Source organism: Dichotomopilus funicola (genome assembly GCF_033296635.1).
Source record: "Dichotomopilus funicola strain CBS 141.50 unplaced genomic scaffold C8A04scaffold_85, whole genome shotgun sequence".
NCBI classification, from domain to species: domain Eukaryota; kingdom Fungi; phylum Ascomycota; class Sordariomycetes; order Sordariales; family Chaetomiaceae; genus Dichotomopilus; species Dichotomopilus funicola.
The window spans coordinates 83,225-94,341 of record NW_026944106.1 but is presented as its reverse complement, the minus strand read 5'-3'; the positions used below and the strand labels follow the sequence as shown (position 1 = coordinate 94,341).

General features: G+C 52.6%; 4 protein-coding genes across 4 annotated transcripts; 1 reads left to right on the top strand and 3 right to left on the bottom strand.

The window, feature by feature from the left end:
• Nucleotides 1–430: 430 nt before the first annotated feature.
• C8A04DRAFT_32313 (uncharacterized protein) lies at nt 431–1,012 on the top strand (the record flags this gene model as incomplete). The annotated part of the gene is made up of 1 exon (XM_062782053.1): nt 431–1,012. One exon carries the CDS (start codon nt 431–433, stop codon nt 1,010–1,012), a length of 582 nt encoding a protein of 193 aa, XP_062633558.1.
• Nucleotides 1,013–1,249: 237 nt separating this feature from the next.
• C8A04DRAFT_32312 (isoprenoid synthase domain-containing protein) lies at nt 1,250–3,808 on the bottom strand (the record flags this gene model as incomplete). Its single annotated transcript, XM_062782052.1, has 5 exons — nt 1,250–1,597; nt 1,661–1,815; nt 1,911–2,012; nt 2,102–3,099; nt 3,201–3,808. 5 exons carry the CDS (start codon nt 3,806–3,808, stop codon nt 1,250–1,252), a joined length of 2,211 nt encoding a protein of 736 aa, XP_062633557.1.
• Nucleotides 3,809–5,092: 1,284 nt separating this feature from the next.
• On the bottom strand, nt 5,093–8,406 carry C8A04DRAFT_32311 (uncharacterized protein; the record flags this gene model as incomplete). The annotated part of the gene is made up of 4 exons (XM_062782051.1): nt 5,093–7,224; nt 7,290–7,515; nt 7,601–7,729; nt 7,792–8,406. 4 exons carry the CDS (start codon nt 8,404–8,406, stop codon nt 5,093–5,095), a joined length of 3,102 nt encoding a protein of 1,033 aa, XP_062633556.1.
• Nucleotides 8,407–10,078: 1,672 nt separating this feature from the next.
• Nucleotides 10,079–11,117, bottom strand: C8A04DRAFT_40122 (metalloprotease; the record flags this gene model as incomplete). The annotated part of the gene is made up of 3 exons (XM_062784833.1): nt 10,079–10,157; nt 10,227–10,756; nt 10,851–11,117. The coding sequence occupies 3 exons, from the start codon at nt 11,115–11,117 to the stop codon at nt 10,079–10,081; spliced, it is 876 nt and encodes a 291-aa protein (XP_062633555.1).

Sequence of the window (11,117 nt, the reverse complement as noted above, 5' to 3'; positions counted from 1 at the left end):
TTTCTTTGGGAGCGAACCATTTGCGTCCACGCGTCAGGGACATACGGTTGCTTGGTTTATTTGAATCAGTCTCTCGGCATATCCTCGGGAATTTCGCTTCGAGGCAGATACCCCATCCCGTACGTAACTGGCTTCAACACTTGAGCCACTTCACGTTCGGTTCATTTAGTTCACTGAAGTCTCATTAACTACGGTGGCGCGGATTTAAACCTGATATTCACACCAGAATCGCCCAAAATGTCTTTCGACATCAACAACTTCAGTCGACGCTGTGACATCGGCTTTCGAGTCGAGGTCCGAGACCACCAGCTGCAAAATTCCACATTCTAGCATGGCAACATGGTGGCTCGTGATCCAAACCACCCCTCAAGGCGCCCAGGCATGCCGTGACCACCTTAAATAGATTAGACGAGCAGGGCCATTTATTTCGATGTTCACCAATTGGGCTGCTGCTCTCAAAAAGCGAGACTGGTATATTGGGGAGCACGTCAATAATGTTGTCATTGTCGCCGTTTGGTTGAAGGGGTTCCCTGGGGTCTACGACGCTTACAACATCACTGGCGCTCTCGACATTGACGAGCGCGACGTGTTCTTACATGAAGTCTTGGTCCGGGGTCCTATTTGGGCCAACGACTACCGTATCCTAGCGATACTTCCTGACAGCGGAAAACCCAAACCTGCGGTACTCTCCCTCGTCAGCTTCAACTTGGAGGCTCGAATCCCTCCAGATTTCATCTCTGGGGTGCGAGAGAAAACAGAGATTATGATGAATCTTCGCCCAAACGCGACAAAGAGGCTTCAAAATGAGGTTTTCTCGCTCACCGGGACCAGAGACGATGATAAGTTCTATCGCTTAGTCCTCTCCATTGTTGGCCTTGGGTATACCTCTGAGGGCAGCAACAAAGGCACCACCCCGACGATCATTTCATTGGTTTCTGGGCCTCTCCGGTGGTGCATTCTATCCACAGATACCCCGTCGCAGCTTGAAGGGATGCCGTCTTGGACGGAATGAAACAAGATTCGCCGCTGGACAGCGCAGGACGCCGAGAACTATACGATCCTTTGAGTCAACTCTGCGTTGCGTTTATGTATTTTAGGTACGGTAGAGGTGTAATGAAGGCGAGCTTGTGATCATAAGTTGAAAGTTGAATGATCTCGGATCTTGCGACTAGGGGTTGTAGGAATAGGAATGTGATGCCGCCCCCACAATTCATGCCATGAACCAGCGTACCATAAGCCCACGGGTTAATTACACCTTCAAAACAGCCAAAACCAACATCAACTCCTCAATCTTATCCAACCCCGTTTGTTGAGCCAAAAGGCCCAGCTCCTGGTGCAGTGCATCGATCGCCCGGCGGGTGTACTCCAAACTCCCCTGTGCCTTGAGCTGTTCTAGTACCAGCTTCTTCTGATCCAGCGTCATCTTTCCGGCCACGAGACGCTGGGCGAGGAGATTGCGGATCATGGACGCGCGGGCTTTGTCCTGGGGCCTGAGGCCCATACCCCCCGCGTCTTCGCAGCGTCCTAGGGCGTGGATGAGGGGCAACGAGAATTTCCCCTCGTCGAGGTCCTCGCAAAAGCCTTTTTGCTTGGTGTACTGGTGAATTATGTTAGGCTTCGGTCTCCGAGTCTATTGACCATTGTGGAGAGGAAAACTTACCTCGGCTGAAGTGAGGTTCATGTAGTCATCACGGATCTGGAACATGCGCCCTAGCAGGTTCATGAAGCGATTGAGCTGGGCGATGTCTGGCTTTTGGGGATGATCTGACAGGGCATCCAACATGGCGACCGACATTCTGAAAAGTGCCGATGTTTCTGGCGGCAAGTGCATTAATATGGTGGACATTCCACGGCGGGTTACCGAGATGGAACAGGGTCAAAACGGGTAGAAAAAAAGGACGTAAACTCACTGCCGTCCACCATGGAGAGATATTCCTCCTCGCTCGGACACTCCAGAGTCGACGTCCACGACACATCATGGCTCTGTCCGAGATACAGGTTTTCAAGTTCCTCTGTTCATTTCATTGGAAATACATCCGTTGGTTAGCACTACGATCTGTGGTCCGATGCAAATCTCCAATTACAATACAATGAAACGTACCGCAGAAAATGTCCATACACCGTTCGTTATCAAGCTTCAACACCTCCTTCAAAGCGTCCAAGAATCGATACCCCGCTGTGTTGATGGTCTGCATGACCCCAAACACCCGGTGGGTCGCCGGCTTGCCCCGGCGGAGCTGGGACGAGTCGTGGATGTCGTCAAGCAACAGCGAGGCGCCATGCAGGAGATCGATGACTCTGGATATCGTCGCTTGTTGTTGCGGAGAGACCTGGTAGAAAGTGTTCAGGGCGCCGATGGTTTTGTCGCGGATGCCTTTCCCGGGCAGGGAGTCGAGATACTGTGATGGGGCGGTGAGGATCTGGATATTGAGAGCAGGGACATCTCGCACGATGCCGGCGTTTGAGGTGAGTGGTTTCTTGGTACGGGTTGCAGGGACAGCGGAACCGTTGGTTAGCATGTCGTTTGGCGGGCCGTTTATGCATGAGCTGCGTTTGGGGAGCGTGTCGGAGAAGGGGAAGGGGGGGATCTCGGGTTGATCATCAACACCGACGATCTGGTCACGAGTCCAGCCGAAGGTTTCCGTCTCTCCCATGATTTCCTCCTTCATCTGGAGCTGATCCTCGGTTAACTTCCGGCGCTTCTGGTATCGAGGGCACTGCAGACCCCAGATCACGTTCCCGGTCATGCCGAGCCTGAAATTGTCGAGTAGGCGCTTGGCGTCGCGGCAGAGGTCGTCTCTGTCCATGGCTTGCGCAACTGTTCGCTCATATTCCGCAGCGTATTTGCTGGCTTTCCGGCGGCAGAACGCCTGGGCAGCTTCGTGGGTCATCGAGTGCTTGTTTATGAGCACCCAAATGGCGTTGCTCACCCATTTCTGGCCAGCTGCCGCTGCAGCATCCCGCTCACGCCCCCACGAGTGGCTGTCGTTCACGAGGCAAGTTTGCATCCAGAAGGCCTGCGTGAGCTCGAAGCAGACTTCCTGCTGGTCTTTGGGGATATCGGCTGCTATACCAAACAAAACCAACCCGAACGAAAACCTGCAGGTGGGTTAGCCGAACTTGTCCGCGAGAAATTTGTGCATTAAAATACACAAAGAAAAAAAGAAAAGTGAGAGAAAGGAAGAGAAAAGAAAACATACTGGGAGGCCATGTTCATCCGCCGATATTCAAGATACTGCTCCACGTTCTCAAAATGCTTCTCATCATCGAACTGCGTCACCAATACTGTAACCATCTTCTCAAACCACCTTGCCAATTCCTCAGCCCGGGGCCGGTCCATCTCAAATAATGCGGTAGCCACTGAAGTCCACACCCTCTCAGCCGGTGACGCTGAAGCCGACACACTCTCCCGATTCCCGTTCTCCGTGGCCCTCCGCGCTGCCCGCAACGCGGCCAAAAGCCCCATCATCATCGGCCCCGCCACAGCCGCGGGCGACTCCGCCTCGTTAACCACGTCGTCGCCAATAAACATTAGCTCCACCATATACGACACAAGCTCGATGCGCTCCGGCAACACGCCCGGCATCGCGGTCGCCACGTAATTGTGCTCTGGCCCGGAGATGCCGGAAAACCCCTGCGGCAGTCCGGCGTCACAGATGTGTTGCCAGTCCCGCTGAGCGCGGAAGGCGCCGCGGTCGGCCAACCGGGCATCACGGTGGACGAGCACGGGGATTGTCGGGGCGCAGAAGCCGTCGAAGGTGGTGTCGTAAGTGGAGGAGTCGAGGCAGCGGGCGTGGGGAGTCTCCATGGCTGCGAGTTGTTGATTTCTGAGTTGTTGGTGTTGTGTTGTCTTGCTGGCGTGTTTGTTAATAGATAGCAAGTGGTTGGTAACGGAGCTGTCGGATTGAGGCGATATTAATTTAGGTTCGATTTTTTGTTTTTTTGAGGACTGCCAGGGTAATGAAAGTGAAAGACGGTGTGGTAAATAATTGTAACTTTTGAAAGGGGCTATTGATGGCAAGGACAACGAGCGTATTTGGTATCGAGCCCACAAGAGGTTTATTAATAGACGGGGGGAACTTTTCAATGCCAATAATTTTGTTAAGTGCCGGAAGCACCCAGTCTTGAGTCGCCCGTTCCAAAACATTGAGAAGACAAAGTGGGAAAGAGGAAGTGGCAACGGGACTGGAACGACAAGAGGATCGTGAGGGTTGGTTATATACCAGATGGTGCACCGTGTGCGACGTGGCCCAGATCTCCTCCACCGTTCTGAACGGAGTGAGATCGTCGGATAGCACGCTTCTGAAGATAGAAAAAAGCAAAGCCGACAATTTGTAGATCGTATTCCCAATTGTCAATTCAATTGTGGTTGTTGAGCGCCCCAAGACCCAACCGACCACGCCAAACAATAATTAATTACAAATAATTAATTAACTTGTAAACTCAGAAGTTGCGTTCAAAGAGGGGCATTATGTTTTCGGGTCTCAAAGTGTCTTGACCAACTGGTGTTTTGTTCTGTGTGGCGTGTGGGACACCAGACCTGGCTGCCGATCTTGTCAACACCGGCAAGCGAGGTGAAACTGTCTCGGAGATAGCTTGAGACAATCTTTTTTACTGAGCCAGCCACTGCACCGCTCATACTTACATATGCAGCCCTAACCCCAACAATGCAGGCGTTCCTGCCCGCACCTTCCCCGTCCTCCCTTCATAGACCGCCCGCCAACTCCCACAACCACCAGCTCCTCCCAATTAAAGCAAAACAATGGTTTAGCTCAGCGGCATTGGGAGGAGCACTGGCCCCGCCACTACCGTCGTAAATCGAAATGGCTCCGGGTTCGATTCCCGGGGCCAGCGAAGTAAAATCTTCACCAGAAGATTTTCGTAACTTCCAACCTCTGTTCTTCCGGACGGGAATAGGGCTTGGACGTGATCTTTTTGTTTAATTCCTATATCGAGTTTCTTTCAAGAAACAAGCTTTATTTATTTATGGCATATTTGCTTGGACAGCTCAGAGTTGAATGTGAAGTTGAGCCCAAAAATGTCGAAGTTGTCCCGTCTAACAAACCCTACCGCTGTAAAAGAGAAACATGAGCTATTCTGCTGATATATTTGACCCTCCAAGTGTACCGGACTTGTCAACCGCGGAAGCAAACCCGGGGTGTTTCTGAGCCGCCTCCTTCAACACCTGGAGCATGGGAGTACACCTCGTCCTGACAGCAAGGCTGACAAACACCTCAGGCCAACCATCACGTACCATCTCCTCCAACATGTCATTCACAAGCCCAAACACCACCTCCCAATCACCACGTTCCCTACCAAAAGGCCCAAACGACCACTGTTCCACCGCAAGCTGTATAAACTCCCCGGTCCGAATCTGCATGCCAACACCACTATCCCAAATCAGCCGAACCCGGGACAACTCCCCCGAATCCCGTAGCACTTGCTCTGCCGCACCCGCACCCGACAGAGAGCGAAACCGGCTACGGTCGGAGAAATCCGACTCCGCCAGCATCCGCCGCAACATCGCCTCGGACCCCAACAACGCCGTGACACTCAAAGGATCATGCAAGTCCGGATTAAACGGATATCGCGCTAGGATGGTACACGACGGGCGTTGATTCTGTGCCATCCAGTTCGCCAACCGTTTCGAACCAGCCTGGCAAACCCGTTCAATGTCACCCAGTGCCGGCAGAAGGGATGCAGCAGACACCGCACCGAAATGGTCGACCCAGTAACACGAAGCGTAGACGAAGAACTCGCCAAACCCGCGTTCGTTCGGGTCGTAGTGAAGCATGTCCTGCTCCAATTCGTCCCATGTGGTTTGGGCGTCGTAGGTAGGCCAGTGGGACGCGGTGAAGACGTCGACGTCGAAGGGTAGCTCGTGGATGGCGAGGAGTTCGGGGGAGAAGAAATCGATGGTGTTGATTTCGTTTAGAAGCAGGTATTGGAGGCAGATATTGAGCATGGTAGCCTCTGGGTACTCAGCGGGGGGTGGTGGTGGGTGTTCGGCCTGGTGTGTGGAAGTTGATGATCCCGCGGTGACTAATTCCGTAAGGATGAACTCTTTGACAGACTGGTGGACGAGTTTGACCTGGTATTTTTTGTTGTCCCCGGTGTCGATACGAGCAACAAAGGGTCGGATCAACTTGATGACTCTCATGTGATCGACTAGCCTGGCAAGCCCCTCGACCGAGCCGACCGGATTCCGGGTTACTCCCAAAGCCACCGCCCATCCAAGCTCCAATAAGCTGAGCGGTCTTTTCGAGACAGCGAGCACCTCCAAGGCTGTCGTGGCCAGTCTCCTGTTTTCCGGGTCGCCCATGGTATACCGCATTAAGAGGTGGGAATATAAGTCTGACAACTGCCTGGGTTGCGGTAACTGTTTGAGAAAGTCTCGCATGGCATTAAACGCGTTGATTTGGCGGATCTCGATCAGTTCAACCGTCATTTTCGTCCATATCGCGCTCCCCTGTGCCAACCTGGACAGTGTCCCCGTGACGAGACCTTTAACATCTTCCGGCAGATCTGATAACTGGGAATCGACGGTTCTCTCCACAATCAGAGCATCCCGCATAACATCTGGGACCAAGGTGATGGTGCTCATTCCCTTCAGTTGCCTGGTAATTTCCTCTTCTGCCCGCGAAGAAACGAGAACTTTGAACCGTGGTGTTGCCAGTGAAAGCTCCCCCAACGACTGAAGCAAACGGCTTCGAGATCGTTTATCGCATTCGTCCAATCCATCAATGGCAAAGATAATCGGGCGATCCAGAGTCATGAGGGTGCCACGCAACCACTGCTCCAGCACCTTGACATTCGTAGCCGGATCAATCCCAGACGCCAAAGCCTCCTGGTACCATTCCACGAACCCCTTTTTCAACCCAGGAAGCTGGACCAGAAGCGAGAGCGTCAAAGCAGACAAGATATGCGCTGCCGTACCCGTGCCATCGTCCCGGCAGTAGTAGTAGCACAGCTTGGGCAAGGGCAATTGGTGCTTGTTCTGCTCGCCGAGCATATCAATCAGGTAGGACATGGCGACTGTCTTGCCGGAGCCGACGTCGCCGAGAATCACCAGCTGTTGGGAACCGGCGCCGTGGTAATACCAGTCGATGAACCGGGGATTGGCGAGCAGGAACTCACAGGCTTCATTGGAGCGGAGGTATTGTAGGCTGTCGTGGTACTGGCCTTGGCGTTTTATCTGGTCGCTGACTCCTAGCCAGGTGTTGACTGGGGACATGGTTAGCAAAACTGAGTTAACGGTTCGTGTGCATCAGGTCAGGGGCTGGGATTACTCCTGTGGTCGTAAAGCATGTTCTTGATGTCCTCGACAATCTCCAACGTTGCCTTCTCCACCAGCTTTTGAAGCTGCTGGGCGTGTTGAAGAAAGTCTTGGACAATGGCGGGTAATTTCCCGTTTTCGAGAACGATTTTCATGACGAGTTTGGCTCCCTTTTTGGACAGGATCTGTAACGCGGCGTGATAGAACTCGAGAAGTTTTTGATACACCGAGACAAGTGCCTAAACCCAGATTAAAAACGTGCATTCATTTAGAGGGACAAAACGCAAAGGACAAAAACGCAAGGGTTGTGCCATTGTACTGTACCTTGTGGATATCCTTTTTGCCCGTCTTTTGGCCGAGGGTATCACAATCGTCAATGTACGAAAGCTGCTGTAGCAGCTGCCCAATCTGCTCTCCAAACCGACGGTCTGCCGTCGAAACGCTGATGGCAATCTATCACATCACATGCATAAATCAGCGGTCTGCAGAATCCCACGTGTCTGGGAAAAACTCACCGTAGTAACACTTTTCACAAATCCAGTAACCGTAGCAGCGGTCGGCTCGAGAGAAGTCAAAGGGCTGGCCAGGTCAAGCCCTAGCTTGAATGTCTCCAACGGTACCTGGAGGGTCCTTAGGTATCTAACCCCCCGCACAAATGCAGACTCCTGAGTAGCGTCCTTGTCGAGTTGCTCCAACTTCTCGAACAGCTGGGCGATGCTTTCGCCCTGCAAAATGGTAATGTCGATGTCTTTCCCGATAAGCTCCACTGCCTCGCGGTATGCTGCGCTCCATAGATCGGATGGTGGTGAGGGGTTGGTTGTCTCTGCTTCACCCAAGGAGCTATCCTTTTCCAAAGCGCTTTCGAACACGGCTTTTCCGTCCTCGATGCCGGGGGGAAGGGCCACTGGGCCATCGGATTGCTTGGGGGCGTCATCTTGCCGCACAACCGGTTCCGGACCAATAGAGGGCGAAGAATGCTCAAAATCCGGCTTCGGGCTACTACTTAGCACCGAAGTCGGTTTCCCTGTAGAATCTTTGGCATGCGGTCGAAATTTCGATCGCAGTCGACCGAGGCCCTCGCGGAGCCTTTGACGTGTCCCTTTCTCTCTCGAAGATGTTGAAGCCGACATCGTGATCTCCGCTATTACCGGAGCCGTGTTAACTTTTAAGAAAAGCCTCAGCGGCCTCGTTGGTTGATGCGACTAAGTCGCGAAGTCGAAGGAATGGAATGAAGGGCGCAGAAGTGGTAGACCAGAAGTCTTGAATCAAAATACCACGGGCTTTACCCTAGATAAATGAAAGGAATCACAAACCCAGTGAAATGTTTGGCGAATTAACGAATTGTCAACAACGCAGCCTTAAAGCTGAGAGTTAGCGCGCGCTTCCAAGATCTCGTGCATAGGCCTGTCGAAGTGCAGACGGGACCCCCCTTAAAGTCGCGTGTTAGTGATATCCTTACCGCAGCCAGGAGTGAAAACTGATTAAACGGTGTGCCCTGCGCCACGAAATTAATCATCTGCAACCCAGAACAAGTGAAGGGGCTTGCAAGCAACATGGCTCAGCTTTTTTCTAAATTTATAGCCCAAGAATGATCCCAGAAAATGACGGGCGTCAATAACCCTGGGGAGTCTGGTTCCTAGCTGAGTGCCTGGTCGCAAGTCCCGCGTTAGTGAATGCTCGCAGTTGTTTTGAACTGTTGGCTGCAGGTCGATGCAGCCATGGGCGAGGCTACCAATCGGATGACCACAACTCAGGGATAATTATGCGGAGTTATGTATTAAGACGGCGTGACACAACTGGTGGGTTCCAGTTCAAGCCATTGAGGGAATCATTCATTCGAGGTGGTGAAGGTTGTTTTCATACTCTGGGTTACCACGTGTTGTGGAAGTTATTGAATTATCCGTGGGTTCCAGGTTGGTTTGACGATACTTTGTAAGTTGTAAGTAATCTCCTCGTGGGGGTTGGGACAGGAGTGCAGCTCCCAAGAATCTCCAAAGTTCATGTCGTGATATCTAAAGCCTCAGAATCAATTAATTAATTATCCGCTTTCACATTTGTCCTCCTTATGACGGGCCGTTAATTGATTATAAACGCAGCTCATGATCCTGCAACCTACAAGTAATTGGTTTTTTTTTTTCTAACATGCACCCCTGGTCCAAGGATGCCCGTTTTTGCTCGATCCAGAGTCATCTGAGATGTCGAAAATGCGTTGTCACGGGTTCAGGGTTGGTGTTGAGTTGAGGGTGATTACCTCGATGGTTAAAGTGCGCATCAAATATTGCAGCGAGTATCCTGACCTATTAGTTGTGGATAATTATCCTGCCGTAATTCCCAATGAGGTGAGTGAGATTTTGTCATTGTGAACCAGGCGGAAGCACAAATCGTGAGAATAATCATCACAAGGTCGCCAGATCGAAGATCGTTAGCATGTTGAAGTAACTACGTAGGAGAGTAGAACTAACGCTATGATTCCATTTGGAGTTAGATTTTGTTGTTGTGAACCGTCATTTTCTCAACACAGAGCCGGTCGCCTGATCAAAGGTTGTTACCATGTTGTGTTAAAGGGAACATATACTGGAGTAGAACCAAGCAATGATTCCATTTGGAGTTGTGTAAAACTAGAATGTATGTACAGGTGGTTGACTATCCATAACTGCTATGTACTTGGATAATGAAAAATATTTACAGTGGCCAAGACCACTCGCCTAAATTTTGACAGTTTGCCATCCTAAGGGGGCTACCCTTTCCATATCCACCAGCCTCAATGAGGTTGTCCATCTCAAACTCCTGCGTAGAGCGCGCTTATTTGCCCTGGCGGTAGTTGCTGAAGAAGCTGGCCATGCGGGCCTGTTGGCCGGCAGTGAACTCCTCGTAGCAGGTGCTGGATCAGGTTAGTATTTGATTATCACCTTGCAGTAAAGTGAGAAGTAGAACAAGGAAAGAAACTCACTCATAGGAGTAGTCCATGTAGTTGTGGATGGGGTCGAGACCGGCCTGGCTGGGGCACGAGTCACGGCCGACCGGGCACCCGCTGCTGGGGCTGGCCTGGGCCGGGGTGTCAGAGACAGAGTCACCGGAGCCGGTGCAGCCGCCCTGGAAGGTGTGGTACAGGCCGAACCAGTGGCCGACCTCGTGGATGACGGTGCCGCCGAGGTTGTAGTTGTTGAGGCTACCGCCGGGGACGGTGGTCGAGAGGACGGTGCAGCCGTCGCGGATCTGGGTGGTCGAGCCAGAGGTGGCACCGCCGGCCTCGGGGAAGTAGCAGTAGCCCAGGTTGTCACCCATGCCGGGGAGGAAGTAGACGTTGAGGGTCTGGTAGGTTCCCTTGCGGAGCGACCGCTTCATGGTCATCTCGTACCCGTTGTTGTCGTCGGCCCATGCGGCGTTGACGGTGCGGGTGGTGCCCTTGAGCGAGAACTGGAAGCCGTACGGGGCGTAGGCCGAGTTCATGGCCGAGACCTGCGACGACAGCTTGGAGTCCTGTTTTGAGGTTAGCCTTGTTTTACTGCGATCCTTGTGTTCCTCGCAGTGTAACGTGAACAAGATCACTGAATGAGCGAAGAGTTCAACATACCGGAATGTTACCGCCGCTCTCCGAGGTCGAGGTCGACACGACGTGGAAGTACAGGTCGACGGTGGTGGTCGCCATGGTGGTCAGGTTGCCTGAGCGCAGGACCTCAAGCTCCTGGGCCGCAAAGCCCTGCGAGATCTTGATGTGCTCGGCATGCGGCTCCGGGGCACCGCAAGCAAAGCCGCGGGAGACCGGCTTGGACTCACGGCCGGGGGCAGCCAAGGCACCGGTGGCCGCCGCAGCAGCGAGAGCGATGGGAGAGAAACGCAT